General features: G+C 27.4%; 1 protein-coding gene across 1 annotated transcript; it reads right to left on the minus strand.

Annotated features, from left to right (window-relative positions):
- Window positions 1-1,103: 1,103 nt before the first annotated feature.
- Window positions 1,104-23,017, minus strand: LOC113551352. Its single transcript, XM_026953558.1, has 8 exons — window positions 22,428-23,017; window positions 4,073-5,815; window positions 3,686-3,930; window positions 3,495-3,612; window positions 3,203-3,430; window positions 2,835-3,117; window positions 2,561-2,747; window positions 1,104-1,829 (listed from the first exon to the last, which is right to left on the minus strand). The coding sequence occupies exons 2-8, from the start codon at window positions 5,594-5,596 to the stop codon at window positions 1,760-1,762; spliced, it is 2,655 nt and encodes an 884-aa protein (XP_026809359.1). The 5' UTR covers window positions 5,597-5,815; window positions 22,428-23,017; the 3' UTR covers window positions 1,104-1,759.
- Between the last annotated feature and the right edge of the window lie 29 nt (window positions 23,018-23,046).

The following is a 23,046-nucleotide window of genomic DNA, read 5'->3' on the forward strand; positions in this document are numbered from 1 at the left end:
ATTTCACAAGTTTCAAAGTATTATTGGATAGATAGTAGCCAAATCATAATACTCCTATCAATTATTGATTTATATAATCATGTAGGTAGGTACTAGCCACTAGGTACCACAGATATATACATAATATCTGTGGTAAATACCTATACCTACTGATATCAGATAATTTGGTTGCAATTCATAGCCTTGTAGGTATGCAGCCGTTTGTAGTAGTATCTTTCTCAATTGCATTAAATAAAAAAATTATAATAAATAATACACATGATGAGTAGTAAATTATTAAACAACAAACTTTATTAGTCAGGTACATTTAATACCAAAGAAATAGGTGAGTATGATGTTCTACAAGTACCTATAATAAAAATCTCGAAATTAATCAATTAACTATAGTTAAATTAAGTTAATAATAGTTACCTAAATGGCTGTATCTTGTAAAGAAAAAAAGTAATGTCATAACTAGTCCTAAATCCTAAAGAAGCTAAACTCCGGTAACATAGGCCATATATTTATAGTTGATCATACATATTATATAATATAATAAGTGCATTTCAAGAATAATAGTTACCAGCAAAGATTTTATATACAAACAATATGACAAGAAAAGAAAATTACCAAAGGATAAAAAATTGAAAAATAATATGTAAATAATAAAATGTAATTCAATTAGAAACATAGTTAAAGAATTTTAACATAAATAAAATAATTAACAATTTGTAAACAAATAATAATTATATAATAATAAATAAAAAAGAACTATATCAGTCACGGTTTTGAGTGAATATTATATTCAATTGAACTAAATATAAAAAATTAATTTATTTTACTTTGCTTCTAAAAAAAAAAATTGCTTAATGCCATTAAAATCACAATTATAAATCTAAATAGCAGTCTTTAAAAAAATAAATTTGTAATATAACTCATATCCTACTTTTATTTTTACTGTAGTTGTAATATTGAGAAAAATTTTATAATTGCATGTTATGTGAAAATTGTATTTCAGATACAATTATGTTATTTTTATTTATATATAGTCATACAAAGAAATATAATATTTGTTTGTATTTTTGTATTAAAGTATGTATCAGAATATCATAGTTAATAAATATGATCACAAGTAGCATCAATTTTACAAATAGAAACAATTGCATAATTGGAAATAAATAATAAAATTGTTTTAATAACTGAGCAAATTCATTATTATTATAATACCTAATAATAAATTTGCAAGTAGTCTATATAAAAGCAATAAAGTAGGTAGCGGCCAAGACTTTGTTCGACAAGTATACAACAACACTGTTACAAATATCAAAATGTTATAGATATCATAACAGTAAAATACTTATTAAATGACACATATACATTGAATACTATTTAATAGTTCTAAAACTAACAAATTCTGTGCTTTTCAGATTAGTTATTTAATACTCGTAAGAAATACCCTTTGGGCTGATTACTATTATACCCATGGTCAATTAAAAATCTAAATACATGAAATTTAGAAATGCAAATTGAAAATCATTTACTAGATTTCATAGTTGAAATATCTGTTTTAAAATGAACATTAATTAAAATTATCATTACATGAATACACAATTAGCTAAAACAAAAATAGGAGTATTGAATAAATTATAATATGGTATGTATGACACTGTAATAATAAATAAAATGTTCATACATATAAAAAAATCAGATGTCAAATCCAATTGGAATATAAACGTAACATTATGGAGATTTTAACTTGTTAATAAGTAATAGTCAGTTTTTAGACACTTGTTGCCAAACTTGAACGTCTTTTAGCTGTAAATATCATATTGTCTTCAATTGCTGCACATCTGTTAAAACAAAATAAAAATTAATAATCATGTAAACTAAACAATACATTTCTTTCGCATTAAAAACTAAGCACATACACATTATTTAGATACAATAATCTTATTATATAGTGAAATCCTTTAATTTAAAGTAAACTAACTGTTAATTCTTGTAACAAAAAAAAAACTACATATACCAGAAGGTTATCATGTTGTTGTTTTTTTATCATATCTAAAATATAGAGATCTTCATTAAAAATATTCAGTATTTTGGTAGGGAACAAACAATAAAAACAACAAAAACTAAAAGAATGTTAAAAAGCCCAATTTATAATAAATCAAAACAGTTAAACAGTTGGAACGATTTATTAAGCATGCTCACCCCTATTTTTTATTTTAATGATGAAATTATCCAAATTATGTTTTATAAACCAAGAAAAATAGTCTATGATTATGATAGAGGAGAGTGACAACGACTTTAAAAATATAGTAGGCAATTAATATTTATATATTAAAATTGTTTCAGTACTGGACTAAATATTACACCTTTATTCATTTTTTAATCACTAATTAATTTAAAACCCACAAAGGACTATTATCATTAGTACATAAAAATTAATGATTCAGATACTACTCGTTCAAATTTATAAGTTAATACATCAATATTTTCAAAAATATACATCAGCTTAAAAATTTAGTTAATATTATACTACATAATAAATATTTGTATAAATTTAAAATGATATAATTACTTCTTGCAATTCGAGGCTATACTCATTATCTTATTTTTGTGATTTTTTAATAGTGTTTGCTTCCTTCTATACCGTGCCATTTTTTTTATTATTGGATGAACAAATAATAATAAACCCGACAATGCAATAAATAAACCGGCTAGATAAAAAGATAAGTCATAACTTTCTGTTATATCATACAGACCACCTGAAACAAAAAAATACACGCATATTTAATTATTTATATTTTATATTATAATATATAAAAATCAAACACTTTTTATATAAAACTAACCAGCTAAAGGGGGTCCGATCAAATTAGCGATTCCTTGCACCAATAACAGAACGCCATATGCATTGGTGAATCGTTCTAAAGAGATGATTTCAACTAATATGATTGAAGTGAACGAATAGTTTGCAGAAATGAATAGGCCAAAGAAACCAGATAAAATACCCAAACTTAAATAACTTCCAAATATTGGAACCAATGCAATAACAAGACCACAGAGTACCATTGAAACTGCATATACCATATTGGCGTTAACCCAAGCTTTATCACCAGCCCATCCTAATAATATCTATGATAAAAAAAAAAGAAAAAGAAATAAACAAACAATTTTATCAAATGTATTATGTTGTATAAGTTATTGAAGATTGAATTACTTCTCCAAACATGTTCAGTATTCCTATTAAGCTGATTAGGTATGATGCGTCTTCATCAGTGTGTCCTTTTTTTATAGCCAAGTCTGCAATGTAAACATATGGTACATCGTACCAAGTATACAAAAGGAAATTTGATATTGCAAACAATAGGAAGGGCATGTTTTTGAAATGTGAAAAATCCATCATGTCAAGTAGTAGATACCATAATTCCCAGAGTCCAGCTGACCACTATTAATCATTTAAAAAAAAAATTAATGATGTTAACATTATAAATTATAGCATTATTGGGTACTTCATGTTTTTCTTTAGCAATTGTTGTCATTGAGTTGCGGTAAATATTTGGACAAGAAGATGCTCTTAGTCTGTATCTGTTTATATTAAGCATGGCACCTCTATATGTTAATGAATGTCTGTAACATAATTGTTTTGGCTGTTAACAAAATCATGAATGGTTTTAATAATTATAAATTAAAAGAAACTTACCTATGAATCTTAATATCTTGAAGATATGCGGTCTGAAGACGTTTGACTTGTGGATTATCTTTTTTTATCCACCAATCATAATCGCAGTTTTTTAAAATAATATTATTACCGTTATTAATTTTTATTATACCGACTTGATTACATTTACCACTGACAGCGTCCGTTTTATTTTCTTGACTATCTATTAATTTTTGTATACCAATAATTTGATTGACGTGTAAGCTTTGTGTCGGAGACATATTACCCTTGAAAAAAAAAAAAATATAAAATATTGTCGGGGAGTTATTTTTGAACTACTTGATCAAAAACAAAATAGCAACTCTTAACCGGGTATACAATATGCCGGTAAAATAGAAAACCAGCATAAAGTGCATGTGCAATATTTACCGATTCATTGATGCGTCCACTGTCGCTGAAACTTTTGGAGGGTATCAGCAGACTCGGGTAGTTTTGGACAAGTACAGAGTAGAGCTGTTTTTTCTGGGTGAGCGCCTCGAGGACTTCTAGCGGAACGTTCTCGTGGTTGTTGACGAACGTGGGCAAGTTAACCAGGGAATTGCACAGCCGCTGATCTTTAGCGGCCGCGCAGCAGTCATGTAGGTCACCACCCCTGCCGACCGATTGCGCTGTCATACAACCGCCACCGCTGCTGCGGTCTTCGTCTTGGAGGAAGGACACGACGACGCCGACGCCACCAGGATGAGTCGGGTCAACGGCATCGTCTTTGCCGGCGGCACCACAGCCGGAAGTCGGCGACGAAGGTAACTGCGTGTGTTGAGAATGTCTGTCGTAGCTGGCGGTAGACTTGAGTCGACGCTTCTGGAGTCGGGCGTCCTTTTTGCGCTTCCATTCGTTCTGGGCTCGCTCCTTGGTCCACGGCAGGTCACGCATCAGCATACCAAACACACACAGGTTGAGGAACAGTCCGGCTAGGATGAGCGTACAGCCACGCCACCCGTAGTAGCTGAGCAACTCGTGGTTGAGTGGCGCGAAGATGAAAGTGCCGATGCCGCTACCGCACACGGATAGCCCGGTGGCCAGCGATCGTTTCTTGTCGAAATAGTATGCGACGATGACGACGGCCGCCACGTAGCACAGCGACAGCCCGAACCCGGATATGAGTCCGAACGTGATGAACAACGTGAATAGCGAGTCGGCAAACGCGGATATGACGAATCCAGTGGACGCGATTATCGCACCGATGACCGTCACTTTCTGGCACCCATACCGGTCGGTTAGGAAGCTGGCTATGGGCCCCGACAACAGTGGCACGGCCATGAACAGCGATCCGATCCAGGCCGTCTTGCTCTTGCCCTCCTCAAAGTACTTCTCGAATTCGATGAATATCACTCCGAATGAGAACGTCACGCCGTCCGCGATCATGTTCACCATGAACGAGGCAAACACAACGACCCATCCCCAGCCACCATCCGGTGCACGGTTGTGGATGTCTGACGACGAAGAGGAGGACGACGACTCGTCCGAATCGGTGGCGGTGGTCGTCGGCGTGTACGAAGCGTACGAATCGTGTACGCGGTGGTGATGTTTGGGACAGCCACCTGCACCGCTACTGCTGTCGTCGTCCGTCGGTTCGTCGTTTTTGTAGAACGTCACGTGGTTTCTATTTTCTACGGTTATTTTATTATTACTCTTATCGTTACTACAATTACTACTCCTATTGCTGTTGCTGCTGCTGTTATCGCCGTTGTCCCGCGACACGGGCGGTTTGTAGCAACGCTGCTTGTCGTCACCGACCGACTTCTCGCCGCCGTCATCGTACTTAACACCGCGTCTAAGGAGATCACTGGTTTCTTCTTCGGGGGGGATGCGGTCGTTTACCGCGTTCGTTTTCAATGCGATGTGCTCGGCTCCCGTATGCTCGGCCGCGTCGTTGACGATGTTATCTGCCATTCCGTCAACTCGCGTTGTTTACTTCTGCGCTTTCTCGCCCCGATTCTCCTCATGCGGCTACTTCTCGGCGATACGTTCTTGACGGACAGACGACGATCACCGTCGCAGCGGTGATTGTGGTCGTGATCTTTTAAGGGTCTGTAGTATGCAAACGTGGTTTCCATGCGGTTTAATTTTTGGAAATTTCAAGGCTTCTAAGTAACTGTCTTTTCCAGACACCTGCAACAAAATTACGTAACACGGTTAAAAACACATTTAGTTTATGATTTATTCTTAAAAAAAAATTTAGGTGTGGTGCTATAAGTACGAAATCACATGAATAAATTTGTATTAAAATAGTAGACTGTTAAAAAATACAATAAATACAATATACATAAATCGAAATTTTAACTCGCTTTCAATAAGCGAAATTAGTTTAACTCAAATTCGTTATTAAAAAGACAGTGCAATTAAAACAAATTTTGTTTAACTGCACATGCGGGAAAGTTAAGTTAGGTTAAGAAATGTTTTCAAAAATACTTGTAAGTAAATCCTTAATACAATAAAACAAAATTGAATAAAATTCAGGGTCAGGCGTTTAAAATATTTTGCGCTTTACCTTTGTAGTTAAACACACTGTATTATTAATTATTATCGCATTCTTCATTAATTTTATCGTATACACGCGATCGACTTCTCAATCTAAAATGTCTGCTACAGCTATATTCTTCCCTAACTATTGCGTATCACGAAGGTGCATATTTTTAATCCATTGCAAATAGTTGTACCTCCTAACAATAAAAATTATTCTAGCAAATGAGGCAATCACTTCGACCTCATCCTCAACCATTACTACTCTACCATACCTAGACATAAAAAGAAGCATTATCACACACACTACCAAGATGTGGTAAACATCTTGGGTTGAAATACCAATAACAAACAAATTAAAATCAATTAAAAAGAAAATTACTAAATGGTATACCCTGCCCAATGCCTCTAGACGTTCGGAAATCATCAACACAAGAGTAAAAATCGGCCATACCAACCTCATCCACATACATATAATAAGACATGAAGAACAACCTCTCTGTAACCAATGCAACGAACCGCTCACAATCAAATACATTGTCTTAAATTGCCCACTATTTGTCAACGCAAGAATTATCCTCAACCAAGCTTCATCGATGGAGGAAGCATTAGGAGAATACAACACTCACTTAATTCATAGTTTCTTCAAATCCGTCGGCATCGACACAAAACTCTAATGTTAAGACAAAACTTCACAATGTAAATATATAATAATTTATAACACTGTATAAACCACTTTTCTTATAGTAATGTAATTAAAATTATAAGTAATTATCCATTAATAATGTAACCACAACCGCAGGCTAATGACCTAGCTGTTGAAGCCTTTATCCTCAATAAAAAAAAAAAAAAATAAAAATTATACACAGGGCGTCTCATCGTGTACACCCTTGTCATTAAATTAATTTCTAAAATATGATTTTGGCAAATTATTAGACAGACATCTTTACTAAATAAAAATTCAACAATAATTTAAGTATTTTTTTATACACGGGGTATAGCATATACTACAAGAAACTTTTTTTTTTAATCGGTTTGTGGGTTTCATTAAATTTTTGACAGGAGTTAAGTAGATAATTAAGAAGTTTAATAGTAGACGAGTGGGATGAGAACAATTATTGCAATTCACAGTGATGATAAGACTGAATCATAAAACACATTATGATGTTAAGAAAAAATGTTGACACCTATTATTCAATGTTTTATGAAAGAACTTATTATTGAAAATTACGTAAAGAACATTAAGTGTGAAATTGTTATTGTATATATATATATATATATAGACCCGTTTTATTTTACACAAGTTAATTTATTTTTTAAGCGGGAGTTATAAAATTCAGTCTCAGATTTGGAATTATAATTTATTTCTAAATTCATCTAAATAAGTCCGGTAGATAAAACAGCTATGGTTTATATTGGAATGTTCTATTATCTTATCTACAAAATGTATTACCAATGATAACCAGGACTTGATGTAGAGGAGGGGTTTCCACAAAATTCAGTTTATAGGAGACCACGTCGAAATAATCTTAAAATCTTAAATTTACGTTAGATCATATCTTCAATTACGAAAGGGGCTTTAAAACTCTAAATCCAGCCCTGAAGTTACTATATAAAGATAAATAGGTACAGTGTAGGACGAGATGAATATTTTCATACTAATATAAATAATAAATCAATGGTACAGAAAATCGTGAATACTAGGTAACGATATTTGAAAATAATAACAATGAATAAGAAAAATAAAATTTCAATACAATGCACATGTAGCTACTTAATTAGTTAAGTATATTATATTATTTTTTTTAGTACTTGAAATATGATTTATAACTATATTTTGATATAGTGTATAGTGTATACTAATAATCTTAAGCATGTAAAAAGTTGTATTATTAATATAAATTTTTTTAGTATTGGACATAATAAAATATTATTTTTTGGGCACAATTGTGTTATTTTTTGGACTGAATTATGTGTAAAAACGAGTTTAATTTTTAAGCATAGATTTACCAATTATTTTTATAATATAACGATTGTGAAATAACAAATATATAAAATAAAAATTTTAAAATAATATTAAATATACGAAAACCTACAATTTGAAATGAGTTTCGAAAGTTGACTATTATTTATTTATAGATTAAAATGATTTTTATTTATATTTTTAATGTAATACTAAATATATATTTTTATATTTTCATTAAATTTTTGAACTGATATAAAAAAAAATCTGAGAAATGAAATAACCGAATGCAGTGAATAGTAATTCAATAGTTAATAATACCGTTTGACTTAAAATAATAAATATGTTTTTTTAACTAAACTATAATGGAAATATTAGTGTCATTATAGTATGTGCAATTTTTACAAAGTATAGTACATAAAGCAAATGCTATTTAAATCGAAAATATGAGAGTGAAGTTTTCTATCAGTATTCCTATATAGGGTTGATTTTAGGGGAGAGAATTATAGGTTCCACCAATTGCTTTTGAAGAGAATTATAGGAGGGTTACCTAGAATTTGTTTGAAGCGAGACTATTTATAAGGAGATCCAAGTGATTACTAAACATGACATTTAAAATAGAGAATTGCATATAATCTATAAAGAATACATCGTATCCCTTTATTATTGTCTACGAAAAAGTGTTTATTTTATGTCAACTACTCAACTACCTACGTTGAAAACTTGGCAATGTTTTTGTAAAAAATATATCGAAAATTATGTACAACTTTGATGTTTTGCCAAATTTGATGGGTGAAAACCAAATAAATATGCCAATCTTCTATGAAAATTTGCATAATATATTTGTGAACATTGTCAGTAAATAATAAATTATTTTTAGACCAATGAATATGATGTCAAACCAGGTGTATTTGTAATTTGGAACATGTTCCAATTTTGTGCAAATATAAAATATTACATAATTAAATTGTTAAAATTCAAACAACGATACATTTTATCAATAAAATGATATTAATTATTGCTCGTGTAGACTATTGTTTGAATTAATTAAACGCATTATTTAAATACCCTACAAAAATTATTAGAATACATGATACAATCTAAACATACCTACTACTTATGTGTAAAGCAAAATCTGTGTTTACCAAGATAAAAGTGGAAAACATTTATTATAAAATGTTGAAAGTAAAAATTATTATTTGTTCACGATATAACGATTTTATTGTTATAATTTCGAATAATATTAATGTTTTATTAAATAAGTCAATAGTCATACTTAATGAATGGATCCATAATGCCATGCTGAACAAATTAACATTATAACATACAAATAAAACAACGTACGCACAAAAAATCTCAATTATTCAATTGTTAATACTGATGAATATCGTTGTAACACATATAAAAAGGTATAGTAGCTAAAATATAAATACTTCGTCCAATTTTAATCATTAGCATTGTAATTCAACTCAAAAATTAAACGAGTATAATATAATCTACAATAGGTTAACTGAGACAATTATAATTAAGCCGCTGAGTAATTCTTGTTAAACAGTGGACTATAAGTATGATAGCAGATCATTACCATTTGTATAACTGTATAAGGTATTAATAGTGTAAAAATAATATGTAAAATGATAGCAGTGTTATCGCAATACAATCACATTTCGTGTTCAGTTTGAAGGAAACGAAAAAAATTGTCTACCTCTACTTCTATAGAAACGTGCAACTAGGAACAGAACCTTTGCAATCATACAAATTAACGTTATACCTATTTACTATTATTATTATTATTATTATTATTAATATTACTAATATTATTATCTTTCAATGTCCATTGAAATTAATGAGAATACATTAATTAATTATGAAATATACTGATTTATTATTTTAATAACCAATAAGAGATCGATAGGAATATATAAGCACAAATTACAAGCAACGGCAAATATATACTACATAATTGTATTATACAATTAATTTAAATATAACAAGAATTTAATTTGAAATAGTTTTTAGAATAATTAAAATATTAAGCTCAAATTATTGACCTCGAAAATATTCTTAAAATCGAGAGGTGCGTATGTGTGAAATAGTTATAAATATGATAATATATACATATAAATATCTTTATTATAAATTATATGTATTTACGTAGTAGTTAAAGTAAAGTACAGGATAGAGATAAAAATGTAGGGAAATCAACTATTATGTATTTATCTGACAGTGATACGCTGTTTAAATATATTATTATAATAGTGAGTTTAGTTAAAGCAGTGCTTGGAGAAATATCTTCCAAATTTGACAGGTCCACAGTTATTTTTACCTGAACAATATAAAAATAATAAGAAATATTTAAGAATCCTAAATGAAAATTCATAATTTATTCATATATTACTATCTGTATTAATTTTTACTAAAATAAATAAAAGTTCATAATATAACACAATATGTTCGATAATATGTGTAACAAACAACTAAAAACAAACAGTATAAAGTATTGCAGACAATAACGATAGATTTATGACAACGTAAATTATATCTATTAAGTCATGCAGACATGCAGTATTCTCAAACAAATTGTACTTTGACCGGTAACTTGTGATCAAATGAACTATTTAATTAAGATTATTATAAATTTGATATAAATTAATAATAATTTAGAGAACTATTCAACTCAACAAATTTTCTTTGTCTTAAATTATAGTACATACTACTATGACGAAAATATGATATCACTAAAATTCGTATGCGACTACCCGTTCACTAGTTACGGTGATTTTTAACATTGAGCGTGACGTCACAGATCTGTATGCCGCGGCGGTAGCCATATATTATAATAAATTACACAGTAATATTTATCCGTTTTTGGTTTAACGTAAAATAACTGCTAATGAACTTATTTTATTCTTATAACCTAATCAAATGTATTTAAAAGTACTTCAATATCTTTCAATTCGTAGTTCATAGTGAATGTATAGTAAATTCGTAGTATAATTTACATATCTGTGTTATTTTTTTTTTTACAAGATTAAACCAAAATGTGATATAATTATACAAATGGAAAGATTATGAGGTATTCAGGTATTCTTAAGTACATTTGATTAGTTCATTCGAAAAAAAAAATAAGTTCATTAGCAGTTATTTTACGTTAAACCAAAAACGGATAAATATTATCGTGACACGCTATGTTAAAAATCAGCGTGACTAGTACTAGACTATGGATAACCACAAACGAATTTTAGTCGTATCATTCTGCTAATTAGATTGTATTCTATTTATTATAGTAATAAAAAAATTATTAATTTTTTGAATTTGATGATCCTTTAAAATAATATATATCAAAAAATAAGGTCATCCTGGGCCAAAGGAGAGAACAAATATATTTTTTATCCCAATTTTGTTCAAAAAACCAGACTCGAAATTAAGCGTTTTTTAGCTTTTCTAAGTTTTAAAGAAAAAGTAATTAAATTACTTTAAAAATAAATTAAAATAAATAAAATAAAATAGAATAAAATAAATTGATTACCTAACAGTTTTTTGATAACTGAAATGCTATTAAAATATTACTGTATATTATAAATATATAATAACATTAATTTTACTTAGCAAATAGTCTATTAGTGGTTTAGAATGTTTAGATAATCTAATACAATACAATTAAATACATGTAATATTAGTGAAGGTAATGAATGAAGTATGTTGTAAGAACCGTAGTCCTAGGATCAAACATTAATTTTTTAAACTCCCTCTCCCCCCCCCCCCACACACACACACAATATTTTCAGTAATATTAGTGTTCTTATACAAATAATTAAAATACGCAACAAAATACTTTATTTACATACATATACTATATAGTACTGAAATTTTCAAAACATTTATATAAGTTAACTTAAGATAATAATAACTGAAATTTTTACTTTAATATTTAAATAATAACAATATGTTTTATTCGAGGTCTTCTTTAAGTTCTCTTAAATAATTTATTAAAGTGAGTAAATTTAATCTTAAATAATATGATATAAATATTGAGTATATTTAGTATTTATCCTTTTATGATCGATGTAACATAATAAATTATGTAAATAAAACGTAATGGTCAACTAGATTTAGTATGTTATCAAAATGGTAAGGATTCTAATTACAATAATAAAGATGTTTATGTAATCCTTACTACATAATATGATTTGGATGACCTGTACATTGATTTATTAAGAATTGTATATGCGTGATTGTAATTTCTTGGAGTTTGATAAAAATGTATTTGATATATTATAATATATAAATACTAAGAAATAAGAACTTTAATACGCATAACTATTTTTACTAGTAATATTATATACAATTATTGTAAATATCAGTATTATAACGTATAATTTTCGTAATAAATACTTCAGTAAAATACGGTTACAATATTTTTAAAACACAGAAAAAAATAGTATGGTAAATAGAGGGTAGAAGAGTACTACCATTTGCATTTAACTTTTGAATCAGAGCCGTGAATACGGAGCATGGGTCATGGGCTCAATTCTAAGAGGGGCACAATGGGCGCATATTTTGTGATTTTATTTAAGGCTAAATATAGTTATCTGCCCTTATAATAATGCACTTCTTTAGAAGTTAGTTCAGATTAGTTTCGAATTGTAATTTATGAATAAATTATGATAATATATATTATGTGTATTTTTTTAATCAATATAAATTATGTTTAATTAGTTTTAAAATTAACAGAAATTTTATGTTACCTACGTAATACATATATTATATGTATTATCTATTATTTTTGTAACAAATTGAAATATTAAATAAAATCTAACAAATTGAAAGGATACAAGGGTTTTTTTTTTTAAATCGTCGCGCTGTTTGCACGAATTAAATAACAACGACATAGTAATATAAATAATAAACATTATTATAATATTAAAAACTAAATTGATAATATTCAAGATAAATAATAATAGAAAAACACATTTTTAATAAACAATGTAGATAATTACATGGGAATATTAATTATAAAGGTGGTATTATCACAGAATATATTATAAGCGTAGGTTTATTTATAGGTAGTATTAAATTTTATTGTCACCTATTTTAAAACTACTATCATACTTTTAATTAGATACCTAGACAGCCAACACCCATGCATTGATTAGTAGTCCATAAATATGTCCTGGATTTAAATATTATAATAGTATAATGGATTTCAATTGTGCGATGATAATTTTCCAATTATTCGTTTATTTATCTATAGAGGCTTGTTTAATCTATTTAGAAAATTCAAACACTAATAGAAAGCACAATGCATTGTTATGAAAGTAAATTGAATACAATTTCGTCCTTCAGTTACACAATATTATTTATACACATTTAAAACTGTTGACCTTTCTTTAAGAATTTTGAATAGGTACCTTTTTATATAACAACACGAAATGTGGTTTAAAAAGTATGCTGTAACTTTATACTTGTTTTTGTTATTACCGAAAAAAAAAAATCAATAATTTAAAGTAATGTAATAGAATACTAACATAAAAATTAGATTAATATCAAACGAATATTGAAAGATTACTAAATCTCTTTAGAAATAATTTTTCATATAAATAAATGAATTGATATTCTTTAAATAATTTATGATAATAAAATTAAAAACCTGATCTATTATTATTTAATATCAATATTATTTAGTATCAATATTGAATATATTTAAGTAAGACCATTTTTGTCAAACAAAATATTATTATATACAGGAACTGTAGTATTCATTTTATTAAGTTGTTATTATTTGTTTAAATTTAATATTTTTTTACCGTTAGCTTAAAAGATAATTAGATAATGTAATAGCTACTAATATTCCTTTAAGACTATCAAGTTAATTACCAAAAATTTTGTTTTATAAATCAATAATTTATGTTGGTTCAATTTATATCTATTAAATACAATGCATAAAAAGTATTACTTAATAAATTTAATTCATAAATTTACGTTGTTTTTTTTAATTACAACCATTAACTTAAAAATATATAGAACATTGATAATCCAAAAATGTATTTAATATTAAATAAAGAAAAGAATTTAGTTCGTGTATTATCATTTGAAGAATCATATACGTGTTATAACTTATAATATTCAATTATACGTGTTATATCATTCATTCACATTATGTAATATTATTTGCCATTTGGAGTTCTACAAAAATGTATTATTATTTTTTTTTTTTTAGAAACATTTTAATACATATATCTATACATATATTTTAAGTAACACAAAATAGAATCTGTACAATAGTATAACAATAAGTAAATTTGAAAAATTAATATACATGAAATATGAATTATGAACAACTGAATAATATGAGGAAATTAAATAATGGTAACAGATCTTAATTAATAAAAACGTAATATCTTATAAGAAATTAACCTTTTAGAAACATTTATTATTCTACACATTGGTAGAAAAAATAGTAATTCCGTATATCATCGTATTATTATTGTAAAATACAAAAACGTCATCAATGATTTTCAATTGTTAAAAGTTCTGATAAACGATAACTGATAAGTAAGGAAATGTTTTCTAAAAATGAAAAAGTATAAATATATTTTGGTAATTAAATGGATACCTCGTGTTTAATATTGATTGATGATAACATGTATATGGAAATATACTTATATACCTATATAACATTAATATTATACAAATGATATAAAATTCAAAAAATATATACATTATTTTTATTTTGCTAAGAAAATGCCTTGACAACAAAAGTTACCAGGAATAGGAGGGAGGATTTACATCTTACATGTAATATAAACTGAAGACGTGTTTAATGTTTAAGTAATGTATTAGTTAAATTTTTATTTTAGTAATTTTGTCGAGACTGGTACAAGGGCGTATTTGTGTTGAGACCAGGGGGAGGGGGGCGAAATTAATTTTTTTCTTTACAAACTAAAAATAACGTACAGTTGTTTCCCTAAATAGGCATACAATTCTTATTATGTTTATACTTTATAATGATATCATTACGATTTACGATCGTTATCAAACGGAAAATTGTTAAATAAATTATTAATTAATGTATTATATAGAAAAAAATACGAGCGATGGGGGAAATGTTCCCTTCTCTCAAATACGCCCTTTGACTGGTAACTGATAAATTTTAGTATATCGTAATTCAAATTAAATTATATAAATTAATTTTAATCTTGTAGTGTAATATATGTAAATCAAATTTTGTTAATTGTTAAAATATTTATAATTTAATTAGTAATTATTTATCCCCTGTTGGCTATTATGAAATTAAACAACTTAAAGTGACCTAATATCAAGTATTTTAGAAAAACTACAGAAGTCAAAAATACTTTATCATAATATGTCATCGATGCTACTTAAAGTGGTGATGTAAAAGTATAAGAAAATAAACAAAAAAACCAAATTGTCTCGCATTGTGTTCACGTTATTTGTAATTACACGGGGGGCGTGTATAAACCTAGAATTTATAAATCTGGACCGTATAAATGGTCTTGAGGACTGCATATCTGGACTGAACCGTATAAATGTGGATCATACAAATTTGAGCCGTAGGGTTCTGGACGTACATATCTGGACTACAGAATTGTATGGTCCAGGTCAGTGGCGGTCAAATGATTTTGTCATGGGGGGGGGATGTGGCTGATTTTTTAATATGTACTACTATTAATCATTAAAATAAGTATAATTTTTGGTTATGCCTAATATCAATTTTTTTAAATTAAGATAAATTGGTACTTTATTTATAACAATGTAATATTAACAATATTTGTATCCAGTACTTTATTGGAGATTATGTTTATAATCCCACGATGAACAGTCATAGTCATAGTGGACAAACCATTGAGACGACATAAATAAACATTTTACACTAATTAGTTAAACAAATATTATCGGCAAGTCCACAACTTCATTTTCTGTAATGATCTTAGGGATAATACTATTTTTTTTATCTGAATCCGAGTGTTTAGTGGTAGAGCAAGTATAATAGGTGATAATTTTTCTTTTATTAGACATTATACATTTATAAAATAGGCTACATAACAGTTTACAGCAGATAGTTTAAATATGTATAATGCGCGACACAGTATATGACTGTACGAGACACGAGTGACGAGTACGAAAGCCAAAACACTGTGATCTGTGTAACAAAATATTGTGACAAATGTAATAATAATCAATGAATTGACCAACTATAATGACATAGCTACAGTATTATTGTATTAAGAAGATGTTCTACCCACACGTGTTCTCTGTCTTATTGATGTAGATCATAGCAAGTGTACCGGTCAAGGGAGGAGTGTGTTGTAATTGAATATTCACAATCACTGAGCTGGATAGGTAATTCCCGTATATTTTGTATAAGTAACTAATTACTAAATATTAATAATAATAACAGCCTTGTTCCTAGAATGAGTCTAGAATCTAGATAATAATATACACTCATAAGCGTTATTTTAAAAAAAAATTAAAACAAAATGTAATACATTAACTCTATAGTACAATATACATAAATTTAATTGTTATAAATATTAAAGAAAAAAAGTCACGGGGAGGATCAATTCCCCTCACCCCCCCCCGTTTGACCACCACTAGTCCAGGTTTGTACGCTTCAGATATGTATGTCCAGAACCCTACGGTCCAGATTTAAATAATCCACATTAATACGGTCCAGATCAGGCACGTAAACAGGAGGGGTTTTGGGGTTCAAACTCCCCCGAAATAATTTCGAGTAATGAGGAAAAAATTGTTGTATTATGTTGCGGCACAATTTGTATTGCTATATTTTGTAAAACTCCCCCCGATATTTTTTTTTGTATACGTGCCTGATTCCAGTAGTTTATCTTAGTAATAATTAATTAGTTATTACTAGTGTTGTGTCTTACAATTCTAAAATCTTGAAAAATAAAAATGAATTTAAGGAAATATACCTTGTAATATCCTAATCCTAATGCATATTACCAAATAGACACGTTGTAAGAGACTCAAAAATCACGCTTAACTCATAAATCCGAATAAAATTAACTCCATATAAACTAATATACAAACCTTAATTTTAACGACTTGAGGGGGGGAGGGGTAGTTGAATTCGAATCACTGTCAAACAATTTCTATCCTTAACACTGACATTTTAAATACGATTATGATTCATGATACAATATTGTATATTAATATAGTATCTAATCTATCCAATCTACTTAACACTGGCAATTGACATATATAAACGCCAATTACTTATTATATAAAAAGGGCAATTTTTAGTCAAAATGTTAAATAAATAAAATTTAAAAATTCAATGACATACTTTCTAGAGCTAAGTACTTATTACCTAAAACACATAAGATAATATAACAATATTATAACATTATTGTACGTAGTAATGTAGCGTATGTTATCGCGTAGCGATAAAAACATTTTTACATCGAACAAATTCTGGCAAATTCCTTTATTAGCTATCATATTTAATATAATATATTATACAACTTCATGAAATAACCAAATAATGAATAAACGGTGAAGTATAAACGTCTCGTTTATGTCTTTTATACAGAAAGATTCCCAATGACGCTCACGTCCTTTTTCTTTAATAATGAAGTTATTCAAAACCTGATTTTTGAAATTTTTAAATACACTTGAAGACCATATTTTCAAATACTTGAGATTTTATGTACCATCACTTAAGACTATTCAAACTGCTGTTTATCAAATGAGAACCTCCTTTCTTATAAATTTTTAGGCAGATATATAATTTTTAATATTGATAAATCAAAATTTAAACTAGTGGTTTTCAAAATATTAAACTTTAAGTACAAAGAATAATGGTCCATGTCTATAGCCCGGGCACCAAGAATCGGTACATTATTGTTTATATTTACGAAATAGGTTAAATAAGAGATTCGGCAGCCGGGCTACATACAATTAGACACGGACCATTATTCTTTGTACTTAAAGTTTAATAATTTGGAAATCGCTTATTCCAATTTTTGATTCAAATACATAAAAATTGAAAAAATATAAACATATCTGCTCAATAATTTATAAATAAAAGGAGGAGGAGCTACCTATCATTTTAAAAACAGAAGTTTGTATCACCACAGGACCAGACTTGGGGGCGTTCCTGGTAAATTTAACTGTATATATACAATATTTAGAGTATATTTTAATAATATTCGAGATAATTTTTTAAGTATCACCAAACTTTTGTCAATTTTAACCAATTTCACAAGTTGATTAATAATTTGAAAACCTTTCCGTATTGATTATTTATTAGTTATTTCTATAAAATGCCTAGAAAGCACTCTACTTAACGTAATGTTCGACATTCAGTTTCAATTTATTTAATTATTTTAGATTATTGATTGCAGTCACTATAATACCTATAGTAAGGCTAAAACACACATTTGTATGCAATATAGTTTCAGAATATTTTCAAGTTGCGTCTTAATTCTGGTCAACAATAATTTAATGTGCATTTTAATGGTCTAATCAATTTTCCAAGTTCAAAACAATTGAGTAATGGCAGTTTAAAAGTTTCGTCTAGTTTTTATTTTATTTGCGCACGTAACCTTACGTTGAACTACGGGTATTAATGTATTATTGATTTTTTTCTGTTTGCAAACTTTGCGATTCTGAAAAATGCATAAAATAATTTTTAAATTTCAAACAATATATTTTAAATGTATTCAAACAATACAATAATTTTATTGAAAATATAAATTGTTTATTGTTGAATGGAATATGCCATTCAAGAACCCAGATCTAATATATATATTTGATAAGACTATTTAAAAAAAAAAAATAATAATAATAATAATCTAATACTCAACATTATATTCTAGCAAATTAATATGTCCTTTAGTGAGATTGTTATTGAAAAAGTTGCTATCATTCCAACAAATTAATTCTTCTACTTATTAATTACAAAATTGTTAATAAATTAAAACTAAACCTTGGCTATGGCAAACAGTAGGTAATAAAAGCTAGTCTTCGATTAGTATTAATTTCTTCATTAATATTGAAGTAAATTTGCAGATGGATATTATAACCTGTCCAGTTTATCTTGACACTTGGCTACTGTTTAGATTTTAAAAAAAAAACAATATTCCAAAAACTATCATATTGAAAAATATATTATTATAATCTCACATCTTTTTTTTTTTAATTTTAACGTTTGGTAAGTGCCAAAATGAATTTGACTGTTTATATAATTGCATTTTTGAGTAAACAGAGTATATTATATAGGAACCTCAATAGGAACCATATTTCAATATAGTAGATATATTTAAGTATATGTATCAGTTGACAGTTTTTCCTTTTTGCAATGATGTTTTTTAATTATTTTTCTTATGTCAAATGATTAACAGTGAACTAGTGTTATATATACATACACTAGGAGTTGGTATAATTAGATAATGATGTCTGCAAGCCTAAGAATTTGAATTCAAGTAGTGAATTTATTATTTTTTAAATAAAATTGTGTGTGTTAGATTAAAATGTATCTGGATCATTTTTTTCTGTCAACAGGTTATATTAGCTGAGTAGAGAAATTAATTGTATATAAAAGGATTTGAATGATAATATAGTTATTTATGGAATCATTTGTAGAATTTAGATACTTGAATAGGGATCAATTTAAATACGTTTCTTAAGCCCAGAAATATAAAATTAAGTTCCTTTTGTTGATGTCAACAGTATTTTTCAATATAGTATCTAGTTAATGATATACCTATTCATTAAATAGTATTGACCAATATAGATATCTAAATTAATTTAGTCAACTTGATGTTGAATTTCAAGGGACCAAGAAAAGAATATATTATATTGAGATTTTATTACATTGATATTTATATTATTATGTATAAAGATATTTTTAAGGGAATGATGGTTTTGTTGTAATAAGCTTCATTATATCGTAAATTGATTGTATTAAGATGTAATTAATATTAATAAATACATTATTTCATTGCCCAATCATGTAATATGATATTATTAATATACAATAGTCGTCAACATTCAAGATAACCAAATATTTAAAAAATAAAAACTTTAATATTATTCATAATGCTTAAAAATATGATAAATTATTTTTTTAAGTATAATTTTAGTAAAATTTCCAAAATAATAAAAAACTGCAAATGCTTACAAAAATATGACCTCCTTGAAGTATTATCAGTGTTAAATTTCTAATCTATAAAAGTTTAAATGTGGCGTAACTTGCATAACAAACAATTATTGTAATTTATACGTAGAAACAGAAAAATATTATTTTTGTATGTTTGTAAAAGAAAATTGTATATATTATCGATAATTACTAGAACATATTCTACATACAATGTTATAACACCTATTTTGCTTATTTAATCAGAAGTTAATTACAATCTATAAAACAATATTTGATAATACAATACAAACAAATACAAATATTTCATAGATATTCTTTTTGTTTAAATGATAATGTAAACAATAAATTTTATAAATAATAGGTAGGTACCTATGTTATGTATAATTATAATTTTATCATCTTGGTTAGGTGTCAAAGTATTGATTATTAATATTATTAATTTTAAAATGGTTGACTTTTGTTTAAATAATACATTATATGGCAGGTACCTATGTATATGGGCATATGGCTATAGTAAAAAGATAATAGGTAATAATAGAATTGAGTTTGTCTTTTGAGGTAAGTATATCCATTTTGGTATACGGTTAGGTATACCTAATAATCTAATCTTATAATCTATAATCTAATAATCCTATCAAATTCTATAGTAAAATATTTAAAATAACATTTTTTGCAATTTTTAGGTATCATATAATATTGTTAATAAATAAAGCATGCATACTTTTAAGAATTTTAAAATGTGAAACTATCATTATAGTAATAGTTGAGGAAATATATAACAGAATTTTTTTTTCATTATTATTAATAAAGTATTTATAGTAATAAATTATCAAATTCTTGTTTATTTAAGTTTCAATTGTTTTTATAAAAAAAACAAGATGTATTTTTATCTTAAGAGGATGTTAGCACTCAGCCCAATATTGTATTGTTTTTCTAATAAAATTATATATATATAATCAGGTATGTAATAAAATATTCAGGCGATCTAATTTTGTATATTAGATTAAATGATAGAATTATAAGTTACATATACCTATTATTAAATCACTATGAATATTATTCTGGGCACCTCATAGGTTTTTAATGATTTTATAATTTAAAATTTAAAATAATTTATAACTGTAAAATATTTGAATTTTAAAATACTCATTAATTGCTTTAAAACCAATTTGAAAACTAAAATATCTAATAGGCCAGTTCACTAAAATAAGTAATATTAAATCAATTAAAATCTAGTGACAAATAATTTAAACTCAAATTTCAAGTTGGTCAAAATATCAGAGAAAATAGTGTACAGAGTATTGATTTCCTCTGAAATTTTAAACTCTGAAATTGTAAATTAATTATAAATCATGATATTATAATTACTACTGCCTAATATTTTAATACTTTGATAACTAATTTAGATGTAATCTATACATATTCATTAGAAAGTTATATTTAGGTACCTGTTAAAAAAATATTTTATAGTTAAGTGTAATAATTAAATATCTATAAAAGAATAAGTAAGCAGATTGAGACAGTGTCAGTAAACTATTGAAAAATTATGGTTTTCAGTATTAAAAATGCAGACAAATGTAGATAATTGCAAAAACTACTCAAATAACCCAGAACAAGTGGTAACATGCTATCCCTAATACCAATATTATAGAACATACTATGTATCTATTTAGATATTTAGATACATACGTTAAAAGAAAATCTACAAACAATCGAGTTCAATAATTCAGAAGAATAAAAAATATAAGATAATGTCAACTAAATAGGTGCCTATGATGAAGGCAGGTAATATCAGAATATTATACCAAAGTTAATTACACTATATAATACTACTATAAGAAGTGCAGGCGCTTTAACTACACATAATATAATGTGTTATAACAATAATTAATAAGTCGGTAGGTACATCATAATTTATGTAATATACCTAATAGTTAGATAATTTAATCAACCCACTAAACAAAAAGTGTTTTTATGATAGTCAATCTACCCAGTAACCAATAATAAATGATACATACAATTTGTTGTTAAATCTCAATCTAACCACACAAAATGCAATCTGATTAGGTATTAACGTCCTTCTCTTATTTAATTATTGGGTTTCTTTAGTAGTGGCCAATCGAAACGGAATACGAGGAATGAATAAAGCTTACCTTATGCTAGAAACCACAGTCGTAGAACATTTTTGAATCTCGGACGCGTAATGATCCGGACGCGAGTTATTGATATTTATATTGTCCACTATTTTATTGTATTTGTAATATTAAAGTTAAAGTAGGCGACTTAGTTACTATTTACGCGTGACCGTGTCTTAAAGACGATTGTATATTATTATTATTTTGATGTGTCCGGGATTCAGAATTGTTATGTCGTTTAACTATTTATTTCGCCAAATATATATATATATATATATATGTATAAAAAAAATATATATATATATTTACACTAGAAGGATTAGCGAAAAACAAAACGTGTTAAAGAAATCGTGTGACAGGGCGAAACGAGTGTGGACTCTGTAAAATATTAAATTAACGAATAACAAATAACAGTAAATGAGTAGAAATATGCGCGCGTGTTAGCGTGTGTACGATCGGCTACTGTGCAGATCGTTAAATTTCGACTTGTTTCGAGTGGAGAAACGGAATTAATAGTTATAATCGAAATGAAACAGTCTACACAGCACACGAAGCGTACAGCGCGGCGGTACTGCGGCGATTACAGCTGTTTGGCTCAGTGGGGCAAAAAACAGCAGCTAGCCGATCAGTGTTTCAT

Source organism: Rhopalosiphum maidis, chromosome 4 (genome assembly GCF_003676215.2).
Source record: "Rhopalosiphum maidis isolate BTI-1 chromosome 4, ASM367621v3, whole genome shotgun sequence".
Classification (NCBI taxonomy): Eukaryota; Metazoa; Arthropoda; class Insecta; order Hemiptera; family Aphididae; genus Rhopalosiphum; species Rhopalosiphum maidis.